The sequence below is a fragment of the Coturnix japonica genome, chromosome 6 (genome assembly GCF_054131305.1).
Source record: "Coturnix japonica strain WE chromosome 6, WE-NBRP24, whole genome shotgun sequence".
In the NCBI taxonomy this organism is placed as follows: Eukaryota; Metazoa; Chordata; class Aves; order Galliformes; family Phasianidae; genus Coturnix; species Coturnix japonica.
The window spans coordinates 31,365,399-31,386,928 of NC_140668.1; the positions used below are offsets into that span (position 1 = coordinate 31,365,399).

General features: G+C 44.6%; 1 protein-coding gene and 1 long non-coding RNA gene across 7 annotated transcripts in view; one reads left to right on the top strand and one right to left on the bottom strand.

The window, feature by feature from the left end:
• LOC107319261 (uncharacterized) overlaps positions 1-21,530 on the top strand; it is a 141,460-nt gene that overhangs the window by 112,200 nt on the left and 7,730 nt on the right. For 3 of the 6 annotated variants that reach the window (XR_014947539.1, XM_085551122.1, XM_085551125.1), the window contains exons 3-8: positions 7,147-7,349; positions 13,684-13,785; positions 14,887-15,004; positions 15,200-15,293; positions 18,395-18,497; positions 20,352-20,444. Coding sequence is in view for 4 of the 6 variants with exons in the window: in XM_085551122.1 (XP_085407248.1) it covers positions 15,218-15,293; positions 18,395-18,497; positions 20,352-20,444 (272 nt within the window). In the remaining 2 variants the exon portion in view is untranslated. Of the gene's footprint in view, positions 1-7,146; positions 7,350-10,832; positions 10,901-13,683; positions 13,786-14,886; positions 15,294-18,394; positions 18,498-20,351; positions 20,445-21,530 lie in introns of all 6 variants that reach the window. The other 3 variants (XR_014947540.1, XM_085551124.1, XM_085551123.1) reach the window with 3 other exon arrangements.
• Positions 17,425-21,187, bottom strand: LOC116653980 (uncharacterized). Its single transcript, XR_004308713.2, has 2 exons — positions 20,927-21,187; positions 17,425-20,008 (listed from the first exon to the last, which is right to left on the bottom strand). It is a non-coding gene; the product is annotated as an uncharacterized LOC116653980 (long non-coding RNA).

Here is a 21,530-nt window from a genome sequence, read left to right on the forward strand (position 1 = left end):
TGGCTTCAAGAAAGGCAATCTGGATTCATCTCATTGATTGAGAGTTTCAAAGCAATCACGGCTTCACACTTCCAAAGCTATTACATTTAATCTCATCAATATGAACTGATCACGCAAGCAATGTAGGAACAGTAACAAATGGGGGAAGACTGCCCCAAAAGCCCAACAAAGACCTGCCTTTATCAGCCCAGGGTGTATAAATCACTTTCTTTTCCAGCTCATTTAACCTTGGCCAGTGTCTTTATGCCTTGGTTTGCTTAGTTTCCAAAAATGTGTCCAGCTCTCTTTTGATGCATGGCTAAGGATCTCTTCTATCACTGACTCTGTCAACTAGGTAGTATCCCAGCCCCAGCTAATTGTGTAATTCTGTCTCAGTTTAAACATATTATTCCCTATTTGCTCTCAAATGAGTTATCTCAGAAACTGCACTGGCACAGTGAGGTTCCTTTGGCTTTCTGGTTTCTGTATACTTCCTAAGCACTCTAACTTTTTCACTAGTTTTTCTGTGTCCCTTCTGCTTCCTGCCATCAGTGGTGGAGCTGCCATTTGAGTCCACCTGACAGACATGCAAGAGAGAAGGAGAGTTGCTTTTTAATGTGAAAAAACAAAAGGTCAGTTTAGTGTGAGCGGTGCCAATGCAGAGGGGCTGAGGAGGTGCCTCATGCTGTGGGAGAGGGGCATCGTTGAGCTCCTTTAAGTCCTGCCATTGCTATGCTCTTCAGTGGCAGCTGAGAGCTCCAAGCTGGAGCTCAGGAGTGTCTAAAGGACACCTTAGGGGAACAGCAGCAGTGTGTGCAACTATAGCTGAGACCAAAAGGGGTTTTGAGACAAGCTGCTGGCATGAGCTCACAGCAACAGCAGTTCATCTGAGAGAGGCTGGTCCAGGAATGTATCAATGTAAAGGCTTAAATGGACCAATTACCATTAAACCACACTCTCGAAAATTAAATCAGGACACTCTGTATAGTGATATTACTTCCAAAAGGAGATAACTTCTGTCATGCTGAGTCTCAGATTTTTGGTGACTGGGACACAGCACTGCTGTGTTACCCCCTCATGTGCATGGGGGGATAGCAGAGCACATGTATATTCTTCCTGGTGATTATTTCTGTGTACCAAGTGTGAGGAGATGCACCAAGTAGCACTAATGTGTTTTAAATGGAGCCCAGTGTACCTTAGGTGATCAGCGCACATATTCCAGCACAGTGTGCTGTATAAAGTAGATGGCATCATGTAGAGTGCAATTATGTAGATTTTCCATAATGTATTGCTGTTCCAGATGACGTTGTATAAATCTCTGGGTTTTTTTTCTGCAGAAATGTCCGTTTTTGCCATGACTGCCAGCTTGCCAGGCTGTTCTGTCATCTGCTCAAAGCTTGTTAGGGCTTTGGAGCACTGCGTAGGAAAATCTCTTGGTGAGAAGTGTGTTGTGAATTACAGCCTTGACAACTATGAGAGAGTGCATGCTGAGGTGTAGCATTAATATTCATATGGGAGCAGATGTCTTGGCTATTAGCCAGGACACAATTTTGTTGTGTTAGATGTTCCAGAAAAGAGCTGTGGTTCCTGGCTCTAAGAACTCTCGGTCTCTATACTGCAAGTAAGGAAGATCTGCTGGTTTTGTTCCTCAGATAGAAAAGCAGCAGTCTCTGTGTCCATGTTGTTGACAACCCAACAGAAAGCATAGAGAGCAGAAGCTTGACTCATTGGCATGGGTGCAAGAGCTGTTCTTTGAACCCACTGCACTCATGGGAACAGCTTTCTTGGAGAGGTGATTCATCTCTGGGGAAGTCCAGGATGAAGCCTGGACACTGCCTTCTCTAAAGGGACAGCTGTGATCTCTTACACGGGCTCCTCCCTGATTGTCGTAGCACTGAGGATGACTTGCTGCTTCTGGGAATGAGCTACATGGTGCAGATCTTGTGGACATGCTGCCTCTGTGCTGTCAGTGCTTACTTACTTAAATTGGGCCCCTCCATCCAGAGTCCCCTTAGATGGAGGTCTTTCCCCTGTGAAGGCTTGCAGACAGTTTAATGAGTCTTTCTCAGGAGGCAAAAAATTATTGCATGGGGATTTCCAGAAAGAGCTAAGGTTTGTGTCTTATGCACATCTTTCCAAAAATCAGATGTACATTTGATCCGCATAGTTCAGGAGTGGCACATACTGCACAGCCCAACCTTGGTTACACAAGGTGATAGCACCTCTTGGTGCTGATACAAATGACCCAGTTTTGAGGGGGAAATAACAATAATCCAAAGAGATTTTGGAGCAACCATTGGAAAACATCAGAGAGGGTCACCAGCCCTGGACAGAGAACTGCAAATATATATATTTGCATATATATATATATATATATATATATATATGCAAATATATATATATATATATATATATATATATATATGAGCCAGGAAGAACAAGTGCAGGTGGGGAGACAGAGGACACTATGTGAAGCCTGGAACCAAAAGGTTTTGAAGCAGATTGTAGCACAGAAGAGCCAACTTTCCAGTGATGGACAGGCCCTGCAGGTTAGTTGTACTTTAGACATCTTCTTTGGCTAATGTGGTAATGTTTGAGGGATGGAAAAAGAGGAGAAAATAAGACAAAGTGGAAAATTTAGATGGATGGTGTAGACAGGCATGCATCCAGCTATTGGAATGGCAAATAATAAGAGATCAGAAAGAATACATCTTGAAAGAGCACAAAGATTTGGGGAAACACAGAGAATTTGAACGATGTGACTCGGAGCAGTTTACAGAGCTCTAAGCACACAAAACCCATACTTGGCTACAGAAGTTCCTAATCTGGAGATGGCTGGGGGCTGGAGAACACTCAGGGGAAAAGCTGTATGTGCTTACCCTGTGTTCATACTTCTCCCCAGGCATTTTGCTTTTGCCACTGTTGGAGACAGGAGTTAGATGGACCTTTGGCCTGGCTCAGTGTGGCGACTGTCATGTTCTTGTGCCCCTTGTGTTGTGAAAGAGTTGGAGTCCTTGTGGTGAGTCGTGCGTTCCTTAGCACAAGCTGCAGGATAAACTGCGCTTAGCACAGAGCGTTGCTGAGTCAGACACAGAAGGGACCTCACTGGCATTCCTCAGTGCTTTGTGCATTACATACTGAACATCTCATGAGAACATTCCGTGTTGCCCCAAAACAGCTGGGCTCTTCACAAAGATGGCTGTACAGAGGTTCAGCAGGTTGCTGCTGGTGCTCCCATCTTCTGCCCAGGCTTCAGCAGGATGGCAGCACAGCTCTCCATCTCACAACTGCTGTTGCTGTTTGAGCTGAGCAGCTGGGCTGGGGGGCTGCCAGAGGACCTCTCCTGAGTCACTGCCCTCACCCCTGGCCCACTGCAACCTTGGAGCCTCCACGCTTTGGGCTGTCAGCCACTGCGTTCTTGTGAGACTGCTTTTGTCTCTGGGGGCAGGGAGGCCTTGGTGGAGCTGTTGTTCCTCTCCCTTGGCTTGCGTCGCAGTGGCTGGCAACATCTTGCTGAGTCCCTGCTCTGGCCTTTCTGGCTGCCTTGCTCCTCCCTGCTTCCTTGGGCTTGGTCTTCATGACTCTCTTGAGGCTGTAATTATCTCCCATGAGTAGTGCCGGAGCTATCCTGTTTTGTCTACCAGGAGGGATCTCAATTTTTCCATGAATACTGTGGTGCTTTTCAAAAACAATTGTCTCCTGAGGAGGTAACAGTACTGCTCACCTCCTTCCTGCTTTTCCTCTGAGAGAGGCTCTGTTTTCCCTCTATTAACAGGTAGGAATAAGGGGAATATGTTTCCTGAGCAAGTGGGAGGACAAGCAAGGCAGAGCAGTGTTTGTGCACATATACAGTAATTTCTGCTTGGTGTGTGCATACATATGCACGTGAGCGGCATATATCAACAAAACATTTTTTCTAAGGTCAATACTTTCCTCTGCTTGGGAGAAACAAGCCTTGCCAATAACTGGATTCAATTTATAAGAAACTAGGTGGAAATAATGATGAGGAAATGAGAAAAATAAGCTTTTGATGAAATAATTAATGACTGGTTGTGACACAATCTCACAGCAGCAATCCAAGGCTCAGGGAGATCAGAGGAGCCCATCCGCTGCCAGACAATGCTTACCATGCAAAGCCAAGTAGCCTCCTGTTTGCAATTTAAAATCATAACCATATACATGGACTGCAGTTGGTGGCGGCTTGTTTGTTTTAAGTTCTCCTAACAAAGTAACAGCACTCCCTTCGTCTCATCTGTAGGAGGGGAAGGGCCAGTGGGTTCCAAGCAGCTTGTAGCGTGTAAGACAGGTCCATCTCCAAGCAGCTAAAGCCAGGAGATGAATGTTTCAACATGTGTGAATTATTCTATTGCCACCAAACTGAACAGAGCTCAGCTGCTCACAGATCTGGTCCAAAAAACTGAAACCAGTGACTCTCAGCTCTAGATGCCTAAAGAAGAGTGGGACTTTTAACTGCAAAAGGTGCAAAGGAAAAGTAAAACCCTTTATCAGCAGGCTTGCATGTGGTTTAATGGAGTCCTCACCCCTTAGCAATATTTTTTATGGACCCACAAATGAATGAAGTTGAAAAATACCTGGCCTAAAATAAATACACTTTTCAGAAGGCCAAAAGCTGATGTTCCTTTTGCATGTCACATGGAGATGTGGGTGAGCTGGTGGCAGTGGGTTGGCTTGGTTCAGGAGTCATTAAAGTAAATCTCCCTGTTGCCCCCCTCCTCTGATTCTGCTGTACAGTAACATGGTCTATGCTGTGCTAACTGGATTGCTCTACCTGAAACCAGACACTCCAAATGGGCTCTGACTACCAGTGGGTGGCTTCAGAGCACACAGCCAGGCTGTAGCTGGTCTGACACCCCCAAATTACAATGATGTGGACACTCACAACATGCATTTCATGCCATTCTGCTCTGCACAGAATGGTAACATCCGTTACCTGCCAGGGCAGCAGAGCTGTGCTGCCATCCTTTGCTCTGCTCCTGGGAGGCAGGCGGGCAGTTGGCCGGACACAGATCCCTGCCACAGCTGCTCTGCACTGTTCCCATCCTGATCAGATGAGGTGAGAGGCAGGAGGGGAGGCAGCCCACTCCTAATCGCTTCCAGAGGTCCTGTTTTTCAGCTTGGTCAAGGCACTGCTGAGTCATTTTTATGCAGAATGAGTTATGGCTGTGTTTAAAACCTCTCTATTATCCTTCAGTAATCCAGTGCTCAATCTTGTGTTCTAATGCTGCCCTTCTAACGCGCAGATTTATATGTAAAACACTTTGCACTTCGGTTTCCTCCTAAATAATAACTAACATTTTTTTCTTCTGAAGGCTTTATAACATTAGCTAACTGGTCCTGACAACACCCTGGTTTTCCACATGCACAGCAGAAATCTTGGATGAGCTTCTTAAGGCTGGTGTTTTCAATTCTCATGATTTTATTGTGAGTCTGGGGTGGGCTTTTTCTTCAAGTCTCAGCTCCTGGAAGCACATGATCACATGACTCTCTCATTTATTTATTTAATTTTTTTTAAACAATAAATTTATAATTCTTCAGTTGCAGGGAAAGGCCTGAAAATGTTATCCAAATGCACCGCAAGGCGCAGAAACCAGATGCCAAACGATGAGAAGCCAAGCTGGATTGCCATTTTTTAATCTCTGAAGTTTTAAGGCGATCTAAGCCTGCTCTGGGTCTTTGTTCATGTTTTCAGAGCACAGAGGAGCCTGGCATTAAAAACAGATTCTCTTTACAAAGAGGTGAAGGAAAGTAAAGACTTTAGGGATGCTATGCCTATCTCTTGCATGTGATTTCTGATTCTTGTCCTGTATCTGCTTCACTTTCCACATGGCGACTAGTCACGTTCCTCACAGCAGTAGAGAAAAGCGCACACATAAATCTTTGCTGGAATGGAGCAAATTTTTAAATCAAATCAAATTTGCACAAACAAATAAGATCATGGTTTTAAACTCTTCCATCTGTGACTGTGCGCTAGTAGGGTGCAATGTGCCCTGCATCCGGGCAGGCGGTTTGTGATGCTCAGTGCTACTGTAACACAGCAGCCATTGCTGCTGCAGCTACTACCAATAAAACAGGTCTGTTAATGTTGTGATTGCGATCATCTGCTTAGAAAAGTGCATTAAAGCTTGTGGTAGGCTCTTCTTGCACTGTGGTGCTGCAAACTGGCTATTTCCATATTGTAAAAGGAACTGGAAGGCAGAAAGTGATAAACTTACTGATTTTGTGTTTCTTCTACTTCCTTATTGCTTCTGCCCTGACCCATTTAACTTCTGCCATTGTTTCCCGCTGACGGTGTGCTGCGTCAGAGGCTGCAGCTGGCTGCCTATGGGACAGCATTCAGGTTTTTCTCACTGCATTCTCAGTCCTGTGTAATCTTTGCTGCTGTAAAAGTGCTGCTGCTTTTTTATTTATACGTTCTGCGTGGGGGGAATCTAATACTATTTTAATTACTCTGTGTGTCTTTATCCTTTAGCTATGGGAAAATCTCTGCTAGATTTTGAAGTCCAGAACTTCCCCGAAGGAAATATTTCCAAGCCTGCTAGATCTTAGTGATACAAGATCATTGTGATATTAATTATAAAGCATACTTTTCTTCATTTTCTTCTGTGGCATTTAGACAAATATTTCTGTGGCTCCCTGAACAAATCCCTTGTCCCTCCAAGCTGGAGAGCTGCCTCCCTCTCACTTCTGCTCAGCCCAACAATGTCTTCTTCTCCTTTCTAGCGTTTTAGTCGTAATTGCTGCTTTTTAAGCCATTCAGCCTGTTTGCTCCCATGTTTACATACTGAAGAAAAAAAAAAAAAAAAGAAAGAAGTATTTGAGGTAGGATCACAGACAGCAGTGGTTTCTGCCTTGTGGTGTGCATTAATACATTACCGCACCTTCCCATGCTGGGCTGCCAGCAGCAGCCGCAGAGGAGCGCTTCATGCCGGCCACATGGAGCTCTGCCATGAGCGCTCTGTTGTGAGAGCTGATGGGAGGGCCAATTGTTTGTTTCATGTGTTGACCACAAACTCACTTAGACAGGTTTTGTCTAGGAATCTAGAGATTCCTGTATTACAGTCTTCCTGGGACCAATTCTCTGCCCACTTCCCTTAGAATAAATCTGCATGACTGTGTTAATTTTGCAAATCTTTATTTTTGTTTCAGTTTGGCGTGTTCCAAGGCAGATGACCCTGGTTTACAGTTGCTCGTATCAAAGACACTGCATGCTACAGACAGAGCAGACTGCAGCCAACAGAGTGCTTCTCAGATACTGATGGAGAGCGAAAATGCAAAAGAATAACTGCAGCATCTAAAGGGCAATTTTCCAAGTACAGGAGAAGAGGCAAACTGCAAGGAGAGGAGCCTTCGTGAGTAAAAATTAAAGAATGATTGTGCTTTATTGAGGAAAGTGACTAAGACTTTAGGTAATGACTTTGCTGGTGAATTACTATAAAGTGTGTGAGAACTGCAACAAGGTCATACTCGGCAGGGAGCTGACTCCCTGTTAGACCCACTTCCAAATGAAACAGTGTTTTCCCCTTCCAGAAGTGCTAGAGCTGAGCTGAGCAGTGGCAGCAGTGCACGTACCCAAGGTGTGATGGGGCAGTGCCATGGCAAAGCCAGGCTCTGAGCAGGAAGCACACTGCCACAGTTCTTAGACAATACAATCAAGGAGGGAATATATTTATATTGGGATCAGTTAACGTTGCAATTAGCTAACTAATCAGATGGGCACATTTTTCACGCACTTTCTAGCATGGAAGGAAAGATGGGGTACTATGTCAAAAGGCTGAGGTTACATCACAGGGACCAATAACAAATTTATGAACTTCTTTGCGTCATAATTAATCTATCTATATCAGATGACTGATTGCTCATTTTGATATGTGTATGTTCAGTAAAGGACATGCAGGAGTTTGAAAGACAGGTGGATGGAAATATTCTCCAAATCCAAACAATCATTCAGTCTTTCTAGAAGAAAATTTGAAGGGGAAGTGTCAGCTGAAGTCCACTTGAATTTTGGCAGCTTGGTAGGTCTTAATCTCCTATATAAAATGGGGAATAGTGGCACTTCTGCATCTCAACAGGATTGTTAAAGAGAGCTGCATTAAGGGGCATGAGATGAAGGGGCAGTTCAGCAGAGGAGGTGGTCTATGTATGCAAGTTGAGCAGACAGCTTAATAGGGTGCAATGGCAGAAAATATCTTACTGAATTGAGGCATGGGAAAGGAACAGCTATGGTACCAATCCAACCAGTAGGGCTTTTCTGTGTCCTTCCTTGATGGATTTACCGCATCGTTCTGGTTTGGTTTCCCTTCTGTAGCTAGCCCTTCATATGGTGCATTCTGTTGTGATGATTTAACACACACCTTACAATACTCAAGGTGGATTGAAAGATTTATGTTGCTGATTCTGCAACAAATATGTCAAGTTCCAAATGGGCTCCCAATGACTTCCTGTATTATGCTGAGATAGTTGGTTGGAGGCATCTTGGTGAAAGACAAGGCCAGCCTACAGTCATATCTGGGCATGAGTCAGATCTGCCGCCTTTCATGCACTTTTATTTATTGCAGAGACAATGTGTTTCACTCACAGCTTTCCTTCTCTGACAACTATTCATGCCATTTAAATAATCTGCACTCCAGTGTTTGGACATTGCCCTGCTTTCTACTTGTTTGTTTAGTGAAACTGCCGCATAACTGCCCCAGCAGAGTCCAGAGTTATAAACAAACTTTGACTGCAGAATGTGTGTTTAGTTCAGTTTTCACCTTGACACAGAGCCTTTGCTTTCTGGAGGAGCAGAGACAGTCTCCAGAACACATCAGCACAGCGCTGTGCACACACCAATAACAGCAAGCACAAACTCCCTTGTAGTAAAACAAGGCTAGAGAAAGGCAACAAACACGAACATGGCATGCAGGGTTTGTTTTTCATAGAGTGCATGATTAACTTTACTGTGTTAATTCACGTAAGTATTAAACTTCTTCTTACTTTTGTGAGAGATAAAGCTGCTGTAAGCAGACTGGCCTAAAATCTCATTTATGTCACTCTAAATCTGAAGTAACTCTCCTGACAATAACATTTGGAGTAGATCTCCATCGAAGTCTCTAATAATTAATTTGTCCCAGTGTGGGTTCTTGGTCTTTCCATGTGCAACTACAAGCCTGAATGTTTGTAATCTGTGATTTTTATATTTTATTTTTGGGGCAGGAGTGTTTGCTAAGGCTGTAAATATTTAAATCCAGTCAGATATCCCAGAACAGAAATCCTATTCTATTGAACAATTTAATCTGAATGCAAAGCATGTACCTTGAAAATGCAATATAATGCTGTTCAAGACGGTCCTACAAAGGTAGGACAAAAACATAGTTATGAGGTCTGTTCTGTGATCTGTGTGACAGCTGTGACTGAATGACTAATAGCACTACCAGGAAACAGCCACCATCGATTCTGCAAAGTTAGCAGTGTCTTTCAGAAATAGGTTTTTCAGGAATGTGTGCAGGCTTCTTGTGTAGTGACTTGGGGAAGTTCTCAGTGGTACCGCTACCTACATGGAAAAATAGGCAGATCCTGAATACGGTATGTTTGCACCACTGCATTCATTCAGAGACTCTTTTTTTTCCTAAAGGGATTCCCTGCAGGGGAGCTATTATACATGTTCTAGCCTGAAACTTGAGCTGACCAGAGAATGGAAATTGTGTTTCACAGACAATTTTGAGATTTTGAAATTTGTTTTCATTCCAATTCAGAACAAAACCTCAAAATGTTGAAATTCTCCACAAAGGAAAATTCCACAAAAAATAAATAGTTTGGGCTTATTTGGATTATTACAACTTTTAAAAATGCATATATTATGTAGAATCAAAAATCTCAATGCTTTGTTCCAAGAACTGTTGGCATATCTTCCTCCAAATGCTCTGGGTAAGAGTAATAATTCCTCAAAGCACTGCGATTCTGACATAAATACATTTATGAAGGAATGATGCTCCATTAATTTCCCATCTGAAGTCCATTAGGCTTCCTATTGCCGTGTTATCGAGACGTCTTGCACTACAAAAGCTCTACAAATACTCCAGCTCCAGAACTGTGATTGACAGTATGCCGCATGTGGGCTTCTCATGTAATGTTTGTGCTGTGGTGAGGACCCGAAAGTCTCCACTGGTGTGAGAGAAGAGAGGAGAACTCAGTTTCTGAGGAGAGCTCTGAAGCCATGGGACAGTTGAAGTGAAGCTGTTCTTGCTGCCACCAAGCCCTTGGCACTAGAAGTCTTCTCCCTGGCAGCAGAGCAAACAAACAGGCTGCTCAGTGGCATCAGCATTGGCTCCTTCCATTGAACAGAAATGACCCACATGAGGAATTGAGCTCCTTGTTGGTCACTAGCAGGGCAAAGTCCATGGTGAAGAGATTCTAGGATTCTTTAACAAATACCAGTGTCAATAGCCTGTATCGCAGAGCTCAAAGGAGAATCTGACAATGTGCTTTCAGTGCCTGTGCTGAATTTTGGAACGTTTTTGCTGTTGCGGGGTTATCTGAAGGGAATTGTGTTTCAGCTTTCATCCATGCCTGAGTAGAAGCTGTTTCCTGCATTTTCATTCTGTGCTGTTTTTCTTTGTGATTTCTTTCTGGCTTTGGTGCATTAATTGGTGGTAACTACAGGTTTGGTGCTGAGGTGTTGGACATCCATAGCATGTGAAAGAGGTGCTTCTTTCTGGGGGTGATCTCAGGGACTGCAGTCCCTGCTCAGGGAAACAAAGTTGTGAGTACATTCATGAGGATACTAGCTGTGATGTTTGCCATCCCACCTTGACTACCTGTATCTTGCCTCATCTTGCTGTTTTTCATTTGGTCAGGGAGCCCCACAGCCCACATGCTAACCCAGATTTGGGCCAGGCATCCATCCCGCCTTATGGGACATGTGGTAAGTAATTCTTTATGGCTATTCCTTTAAAGCCTTATATCTGGCAGGGTAAACTGTCAGTACACATCCAGAATCCTTGTATAGGTCAGTAATGCAGATCAATAGGCCTTTCCCACTGTGAGTAACAGGAACATGCGTCTCCAGCTGAAGACTGCCCAAGGAGGAGTTTTAGATAATATGATCAGTAATGGCTGGAGTGTGATATGTCAGCACAGCAGCCAGGGATTGAGGAGCCATGAGTACCAAACTGCATTTAGTGCAGAGGCGGTGAAGGCAAACGCCCACCCATACTGTCTGCGCTCCCATCCCTCCTTAGGGGCACAGATTGAGGAAATGGAGCTAAAAGGCTTTGGGAGTGCTGCCACCTCTTCGCTTCTGAGAGTCAAAACATATTTGGTACGTGTCACAAGCAGTGACAGTGGCAGGCGATGAAGTTATTGGATGACAAACCTGGTCGTGCAGGTCTAGTGAGATTCTTGCCCTGTGCGCTGCACTGAGGAGGGACAGTGTTTGGGTCCCTGTTGTATGTACACAAAGCCAGAATGTTGTCTACAAGTGGCACATTTGGGCTCAGTATAATTCTAGGATATGTTTTTCTCTTTGGGATATTTCTGAACTGCAGTCAGCGTGCTCCCCACTAGAAAGTGACATGTAGGAGCCACCCTCTGTTGTTGAAAAGTTGATAGAATGTCTGTACAATATTATGGTCACTGAAATATGTTTAAACCTAATTGGTTGCATGTGGGATTGATTGCTCTAATATAAAGAACTGAATGCACTGAAGACCTGCCAGAGGTTGCAGAAAAAAAAATCAAAGGAAGCCAGATATAAGGCCAAATGTAGCTTTAGCAACTGCTGCTGTAGCACTTCAGTGGAAGGGCTCACCCGGTGCAGAGCTGTAGCTGAGATCTGTCAGTGGGAGCACGGAGATGGACCTTGGCAGGGCCAGCACTCACAGCCATGTCCATTTTCTGGTGGCAACATGGTGGTCTGGGCAGCTGCATGGTTTCGTTTTCAGACAGAGCCAACAATTCAGTGCAAGAGCTCAAAATATTTCAGTTCTCTGGGAACTAAAAATTTCTCTTGAGAATTTTATGCATTTCATGTCTTAAGCCATTGTCAGAAACTCTACAAAAGCATCCAGAAAGAGGCACCAACCTTCCTGGTAACACTGCAGCCTTTCAACTTCAACAAGGATGAACCACTGCAAAGTCTGTACCATCACTTTGTGCCCTTATACTCTACTTTAAGGTAGGAATTCACCATATTACCAAAAGGAACCATTGCAGTGCTTGTTCCAAACCTAGCCCCCTGATGCTGAGGCTCTCGCTTACTCCTAGAGCCTGCTAAGCTGTAATTGCATGACACAGCCTGCTACATCAGTTGCAGCCCTGTCTGGGGGCAAACTCAGAGGCTTTCTCTTAGAAATTTGTCTCACATTAATGAAATATTCTAAGGCAAATAAATGCCATGAACTTTTTTCTATCATTTGGCTGTGTCATCTGTTCTGTGTTCATTAGTTGTCATCTCAAAGCATGAAAAACAGCTCTGATCATCAGTGTTCAAAAGCATTGAGTGTGGCTGAGGCTGGAGCAAGCACAGCTTTAGTGCAGAACTGCCATGGAGAGAGAGAAAAGCTTCACCCCAAGCTGAGGGCAGAGCCAGGAGAAGCTGCCCAGCTGTGTTACCTGCACAAGGATTGTTACAACACCAAGAAGAGCTTCTGAGGCTCAACCTATGCCCTGCAAGATGCAAGATGGAGTTTATTAAACAACACAAGATGTTGCCATTGGGCACACAGAAGGCAAAGGATCAACTTCCACACTTGGACTTGGTCTCCATTTAAATTTTTGCAGAGAATGCTATGCTGGTCCATAGCTATTAAAGGTAAAGAAAGGCAGTGCAGCTTTAAGCAATGTAGTTATGCTGGCAAGGAGCCATATGTAGACAGTCAAATCTCCTTCCTTCTGTTGTGCACCCACCGGCAGAGCAGTGACTGTCATTCAGGAGCACCCTCCAGTTTGGCACCTTCAGACTCACCGAGGTGTCCCCAGCTGGGGCAAGAAGGGAAGAAGGACTGTACTGGGAAGCTGGAGCGACACAGGGTGCTGTGAGGAGCCTGCCTGTGTCCCTGCTCCTGCCTTGTCAGCAGGCACCATAAGAGCTGCCAGAAAGCAAATGCAAGGAACAAAAGCAGAACTTTGTAAAACATCAGGTTTGATCTGCAACTGATTCCTGATAGCTTTCAGTGGCACCTGTGTGAAGAGGTCTGACCCTGGATGGTGTAGGACTGCTCTTCCCTCATGGGATCCAGATGAATGAGCTTCTCTTATTACATGTACAAGGAACTCTTGAGATATGCCTAAACACAAGCCCTGTAATTATGGTGCATGTGTTAGCAAATTAGACCAAACTGAGCCAAAGGCCTTACCAAGGTATTGGGTGACGCTGTGCTACGTGCTTGCTGGCTGAAGCTGCCCCGTTGGAGAGGGCACGAGGGCAGCTGTCTGTCCATGCAGCTTTCATCCCTGCCCAGAGCCCAAAGGGATAATGTGCTGATGGACTGGGGGCCCTTGGCCATGCCGCTGGCACATTTAAAGCCTTTTATTTCCTCAAACAGCAGTGTGTTCAGACACACGCACAAAGGCTTTGTCCCTTGGCACTCACTCGCCTGCAGCAGCTCACTGAGGGCTGCTGGGCTCCTGGCAGACACGGGGCCTGGTGCTGAGCACTCAAAAAATTCCTCTTCAGATCCAATTCTGTTTGTTTTGTTGTCTTTGCAGAGCGAGACACCTCAAAGCCACCTTCTGAAGAGCTCTGTGTTAAAACCCACCAAACGCTGCATGGCTGAGCCGTGACTCAGAGTGGTGCTTCACTCCTACAAGGTCAGTATGGCTGGAGCAGAGCTCTGGCCCATGCCTGTCTTTGGCTGCGTGTTGGGCCCACACTGGTGCCTCCAAAGTACTGAGAGTCCGTGGCAAACAGAAGCTGAGAATTACAATCAGACCTTTTTTTAATTAGCATTTCATTAATGAGTACTAATTTAGCAAACGAGTGCCCTGATGAGCTTGATTATAGCAGGAACAGAGGGGAAGATATGGGATATCAAGGGTCTGACCGAAGACCTGTGTGCCCTGCAGCCAGGCGCAGCTCCCCTTAACCACATCACCCCCTGCGTCCAACAGCTTTCACCCAGTCAGTGTCCCCCACTTTCATCACAAACCCTTACTGCAACTGGGTGATGCCTCATTGATGATATGTCTCTGCTGCAATGTCCAGCTGAACAAAGACATTTCCAGCTGCAGCAGTGGTGCTAAGGAAGCAGCAGTCGTGGATCTATTGTCCAATTGCTGCTTTCTTTGCAGCGGGGATGACTCCTTGACATTAGGCCTATGGAGTCAGCCCGTTAATAGTAGTTTAAAGTGGTCAAGAGGTTACGGCAGCAAGGAATGTTAGTAAAAATGTCTCTGTGGAGTTTAAACAACCAGTATTTTAGGCAGGGCTTGGTGGGTTACTGTCCCTGCACAAACAACTAGAATGTGAGAGTCTGGGCTGGGAAATACTTAAACTGTTTGGAAAAACTTGTTTTGTGCAGCTTGAGAGCGTCCCTGGAGGCTGTGGCCCGATGCCATGACTCCTGGTAAAGGCTGGGCTGCTGTAACAATGAAGCTTTTATGGGGAAGCTGGAGTACAATCAGAAACTTTTTGGTCCCTGGGGATTATGGGGAGGGGAGTTCCTGGGTTCAAGATGTCTGGCACATTATGCACATTTCCACCAGGATTTTGGGGGTGTTCTATGGCACGCAAGGTATGCAAATTGCTAAATGTGTTTTCAATTCTGCTGTGTTGTGCTGTCTTTGTTGGGTGATCGTTTTTTCACCAGCGTAGCCTGAAGACAGGATGGGTTCATAGCACGAGTGGAGAAGTGGTGGTGTCTCACAAGCGATGCTGACCTATGAGGAGCTCATTATATTTCCATCCTCCAGCAGGCTCCTGGCTGGGTGGCTCCAGATTATTCACTGGGTAACCTTCCTCCAGTAAGAAGTGTCCTGAACTGAAAGGCATCTTTGATCGACCACTCCTTACCAAAGTGATCAAAACTCTGTGCGTAGAAACTGTCTTGTTCCTCATTGCTATTACTTAATCGCGATCATTTGCATGTTCTGTATGGCAGATGTCAGCAAGAGGTCTAACGACTTGCCAGACTGAAGTATCCACTCAGTCAGCATTACAGTGTCACTTCAGACCTTCTTCGAAGGCATCACACCGCCGCTAATTAATGTGAGGGCTTTGTTACAGAAGGGAAGGCATTTCCTTATGGAGAGAGGCTTCCTTTACCAGAGGTGTTTGCTGGAAGGAGCAGGGCAGGATGGGCCCAGCAACAAAGGAGGAGGTAAGGGGCTGTTCCTGAGGGTGGAGTTAGCACTGCCACCGTTCATCTGTGCAGGTATCTGGTCTGGGAGTACTAACCCTGATCCCATGCCTGTTGAAATCAGTGACATGATTTCTGCAGACTGTTGAAGGGACCTTCGAGAGGCTGAGGAGCATTTAACAGCCCAGCCTGGCAGGAACAGTTTGTACTGCAGTACCCACATGTGCCACACACTGGGCTGGATGGATCCTGAGTTCTGTGCGGGTGAAGGAAATGGGGCTCACACAATCAGGGCCTGGGGGTCAAGAGCCTGGTGGTCAGTCTGTTTTTCTTGGATGACAAACTTACCAAAATGAGACTGCCCAGAGGTGCTCAGGCTTAATGGATTTTATTGCTGCAGCCTCAAGGAAGCAGCCCAGTGATGAAGGGTCTCCCTGCTTTGTCCCCCATTTTGTACGTCTTTTCCCTTTGCTTGCTGAGGTTTCACCTCGGGCCTGCCTCCAGTTTGGAAACACTGAATAGCTCTTAATGACAGCAGCACAAACAAAACCCTATAAAGACAGGATTTGTGATTTACGTGGGGTTAATTACCACAACAAGTATGTTTATTCACTTCTCTAATAAATCCTAAAGACGGGAACAAGTACTAGCTTGAGCAGATTCATCCTGTGCATACGTTTTTTGTCACCATTTTTGCAAATCAATGTGTGCAGGACAGATAAAAAGATATGACATTTCTCCCATCATGTAGGTACTAACCCATAGCCCGTGTGTGCTCTTCAGCCCACCAATGGCATCAGCTTTTACTTTAGATCTCTTGAGGAAAATAGACTCTTTTGTGACTTCTGCAGTGCTTTTTAATTTATTTATTTATTTTAAGGAAATAAGTGGATCATAAATGAATATTAACTACAGCAGTGTGATCTATTGCTCTGACACCTACTTGCCACAGGAGGAAGGTGAGGTTTCCATTTGTGTCTGCTAAAGGAACGAGGTGTTTCTAACACGATGTTATTAAGCTGCAGTGATGGGAGCTGGGGCATGAGCAAGGCCCTGCGGTGTGAAACTGAGCTTCAGTGAGGGCACTCCAAGGCCCATCACTCACTCACTAACAGAATGACTTGGTTCCACCAATCTGATTTATAGGAGAGGGAACTGATGTAGAGAAATGAGCAGTGCTACTGGGGGTGTGTGTTTTTAAAATCACTGAGTGACTTCATGTAGACCATGTTCAGCACTGTCCTGTTTGATTGTGTTCTGATATACGTAGGTTGCAAGGCGGTTTTGTTGAGCTGCTGATTCTGCTTTAGCCATCTTCCGTGCTTCCAGTGTCCATGTCCGTGCTGTGCTGACTGCAGTCCCTGGTTATCTAGAGCAATAGCTGCCATGGCTCGGCACTGTGCCAGACGGGGCCCCCGCCGCGCTGAGGAATTTGTGTCAGATAGAACATTTTGTACGATGCAGAAGGTTCTGTCACCTTGATTCGAAGGAAGTTGTTTGTGTTAATGCTTAAAGGTAACGTGAGACAAGGCGAGCTCTTTACTTTGGAACACGCGCTGTGCCATTGATGTACGCAGTACAGTAAATATAACAAAGAGTGCACTGTGGTATTTACACCCACCGCAAACACATTTGCAAAACAGGATTATTTACAATCCAATAAAATGGTTCTGCTTTTAAGGCAGAAGCCCTGTGTGCTCAGTGAAGTGTGCTCCTCAGCTTTCCTTACCGTTTATCGACCCAACACATCCCTCCCCATTTTTTTAATGCCTTCCATTAATAGTTAAGAAAAAACCTAGGGAAAACAAACACTCTTTTCCTGATTGTTTATTCACCAGTCTCTTAGGAACCATAATTACGTCTCCCAGGAATTGTGTGTTTTATCATACTGTATATCTTAAAGAGCCACTTTAGGTAAAATAACAAGGAGTGCCTTATGAAGGAAAATTGGATTCATTTTAAGACTTTTTTAACCCTCCAAAGAATGGCTCTTTGTTTACTTCTTTAGTGCATGTGGCAACTTGCCCAAGTAAATACTATGCTGCATAAATACCAGAGATTGGTATTTATGATATTACATAAACATACTCTGAATAATGACTCATTGTTGCGATGAAGACGAACGCAAGCAATATACATTGCATTCAGTGCGTTGTTTCTTGTCACTTTATTAAGTGGCATTGAGTGTTGTAGGACAGAATGACAGCGATTGGAGAGGAGGAATCCAATTGCATTATTTAGCAGATCTGAGTTTACAAAACAGAAGAGAAAACAGCCAAAACAGGAAGGTTATGAGGATAACATAGCAGATTAATTATCAGTTTGCAGGATAAGTTGTTAGGTGTGTGCTGGGGTTGACTGGAAAAAGGTTTATTGCTCTTTGAAATGAAAACTCATGCAATGTGTTTATTCTGCTGTCCCAAGAGGGAGCTGAGCCCTCAGGTTCATCATCCTACCTGTGGTGATGCTCACATCCAATTGAGACAACAGTGTTTCCCACATGGAGCCACACTTTTGGTGGCTTTGTTTCTCAGAACCTCAGTCTGTACAGCTCAAGTTTTGTTACACCTTTACCTGCTCTCCAGAAAAATTGTGCGAGGGTTTGTGTGAAGATAAAACATGGCACACTTTGCAGTGCTGCCAAATGATGGAGCTCAGATCTGAGAAATCAAACTCCCGAAGGGAAGGTGCATGGGCCAGAACCTCTATTTAAAGCCAGCATGGTATTAACAAGTTATTTATTTTTAAAGCCCATGGTTACAGCCTGTCTCATCCAAACAGCAAAAACAACGGGCATTCAGATTCTTAACGGGGCTACTGAACCATCCCTTTAAAAATGATGATGAAAATTATCACCCATAATAATGGACCAGCCTGAAAAATGTTAATTTTTGGAAATTCAGCCCCTCAGGAACAGTGGAGAATTCTGCAAAGTGGGAGGGTGATCCCCATAATACGTGGAGGAGTGGGATGCTCAGCTGTGGGAGCATTCTATTCTCCTCCATGACTGCAGGCCTGCATGCTGTGGTTGAGGTGAGGCTTCAGGTGTTTGGTGGGGTCTATTGCCAGCAGAAGAAATTTTCTTCCTAGTGTGAATAAAGGATAAAATGTTTTCCTCATAGGTGAACGCCCCTTGTGCTTGCGTGCTCAAGAAGATAGCTGTGGATGGGGCCCACAACCTCTGCAAAGTGCTTGGGTTTATGGAAACCACTGCATTACTGCAGGGTCAGTAGCTGTTTATTGTGGTTATTAAACTGTGCCTTTTCCCTCTGATTTTAACCATTTCCTTCCTGGTTTTATTCTTTAGTCAAAACCCACTCTGTGTAAGGAGAGCTGTGTTTTGATGTACTCTGGGTGCTGTGTGCTCTTCCATCCTGTGTACAAGGTCGTACTGAACAAATGTTGACTTTTTCTCTCTTGCACTTCACATACTTTTTACAGGTTAGAAGGGAACACAGGGGACAGGAGAACAGGAGGCTGTTGGTCTGCAAAAACCAATGATGTGTCCTGGTCCAGGACACAGATGCATAGCATTAGTTTGCTGAGGCTCTACTAGCAAGCTCAGGAATGACGGTGATGCTCTCTGTGCCATCCTGGATGACACATAATTTGTGCCTAAATCCCTGATGTATCACACCTCAAATGACTGCATGTCCAAGTAGAAAGAAAGGAGGGACATACCTCCCAAGTACATCCCTATTTTCTCAGAAAAAAACAAACAAACAGAGCAGTAATGTATATTAGCAAAGTTGAGGGGACTGTGGTCAGACATCAAATTCAGTTACAATTCTGTTTCCTCTTCATATTATTATTAAATCTCCCTGGCCAAAGCCTCCGTATCTATTGTGCTTGGTGCTCTTCAAACACAGGATATCATGCTAAGGCATCACTCCTTTGAATTTTAAAGCCATGTCTCACCACCACTTGTGATAAAACAATTACCTGTGCCAGGCAGCCTTAATCTTATTCTTACCTCACATTGTCTGGGGTCTGCTGCTCTGTCTTTTTGGGAGCCTATGATATAAATGACAAACTCTGGACAGCACTGAGGTCAGATAACATGCAGGCCCCATCCCAGCCCCACAGAAGTCGGTGGGAAAGCTAGATGGACAGCTGTGGTTTTGACTCAGGCCCAGAGATACTGGAAAATAACAAAGGGGAAAGAAGGAAAGAGCTGGGTCAGCTTTCAGGGTTATTCCTCATTTCTTTTAAAAGGAATAAATACATGTTTTTTTGTTATGACTTTCTCAGAATAAGCTTGTGCCAGCCAGCCATGTCTCAGCAATGTGCTTGCATGATGAAGACAAAGCAATTCTGAGCTTACAGGCTTAACATCCTTTTTCGGTACAGTTCATTGCAAAGAAACCTGAGTAATGCATCTTCCCTCTGAAATGCTTGTCTGCGCTGCATAGAGAGCATTCACACACTTTGCATAAGCCTGAGGATCACACTGACAAAGAATGATAGCACTGCTTAAGTAGTTAATTTGGTTATTTATTCATTTAAGTGTATGTGAATCAAGACATTTTTTCTGTGACTGCCAAACCTCTGATGAGTTTGTAGCTTTTACTGTGTCGTTTCATTCTTTTGTTACACAGGATGGATGCAGTCTTAATTTCACTGGCAAACGCTTTGAGAAGGGCAGCCCTCTGTAATAGCTCCCAAAGAAGAAAAGACAGAGACAGACTGCATGTCATTCCTTCATTCCAGCGTGCCCATATCAGCATTTGCTGTGCCTGCAGAAATGAACAAGAATCACAGAGTTGTAGGCAAAATGCATGTATGTGAGCACTTGTTCTTCTGTGCAGAACAAAGCACATCTGCCCTGCAGCTATCCTGAGGGTTAGGAATGGCTCAGAGTAAGGATTCTATACCCCACAGTTAACATTTGTAAAATGTAAGATTCTCAAGTTAAGGCGATGTATGGAGCACCTCCACAAATGCGTTGTGTTGAGACACACATCACTATAGATGTGTGCAGACAGAGAAAAAAAAGGCAGGTTGAACTCACTGAACCTTGTACAGTTCTGGACAATGTTAAACTTTGTTAAACCTCAAAATCACATCTTAATTCTGCAGGTCAGTGACCCAGCAGCGAGACACACTGCGCCGGCACCAGAGAATCACCAGAGGAGCTGAGAACTATCCCAGAGAGAAAGTGCTGGTGCAAAGGTACTGTTGCTAAGGGAGGTGGCACTTGGGCTGGGAAGCATGCAGGTGTGAAGCTTGGTCCAAATATGCTCCTTTACCTGAACACATGGCAATTACATCTTTATTGTCCTCTGCTTCAGGAGTTGGAGAATAGGAGTGTCGCCTGTCCTGCAAGGTTTTGTACAGCTCAGAGGAAAAGGTGCTCATAATCTCCATAAGAGATTTTGTCACTGCTGGATAATAAAGTACAGAACTGGCCAGGATTCCCCCAGTGCAGTGTACAGCTGATAGTGGTGAAAGTACCAACCCCTCCAAGCTTTCAGCTGCGCTCAGGTGCTGCGTTACACAGTGCTGCACTGTATCAGTGGATCTAGAGATAACGTAGTCAGGTGTTGGTGTGTTACCCACAGAGCATTTCTGTAACGTAAGAGTTTGTCTTGGGGTTTTTAAGATGCCAGCGGCCTTGCCACGTATCTCTGATGGAATCACCATCACTTACTTACACTGGAGAGAAGCTGACTGATCATTTTCTTCTCTGCAAACGCTCTGAATTCAACCTGTGGTCTGAAGAAAACAGAGAATGTTTTCTCATTCATTTGCATTGGTGTGCTAATACAGGTTTTGCAATCGGATTTTATCTGACAAGGTGATTAATTGTGTTGCTGCACGAGAACAAGTGGAACTCAGGTCCATCTCCCATTGCTGTGTTTGAATCTCCGTGCAGTAAAAGCTTGTATTTTATTTTATTTTATTTTATTTTATTTTATTTTTTAATCTTAGCTTTTGTCAAGCATGCAGTTCTGACTTGAAAGCAGATCTGTTGAGTTCCATTTATCAGCCACTTTATTTCTATAAAAAAACTGAGATCAGCTACACTGATGATAACAGCCAGAGTCATGTAAGGGACTAGAATTGCAATAGTCGTTCTCCTACAGCCACAAGCATCCAGCTGGTGTTATTTATGCACCATCGACAGTGGGACATGCTCTGACTTGAGGGACTGGTGCTGACCTTCCCTTCCTAATCATTTATACACTCCTTGTTTTGAGCGCTCCACCTTAAGGTTTCTCATGACTCACTTTCTCTCTGGAGTGAACAAATAAATCC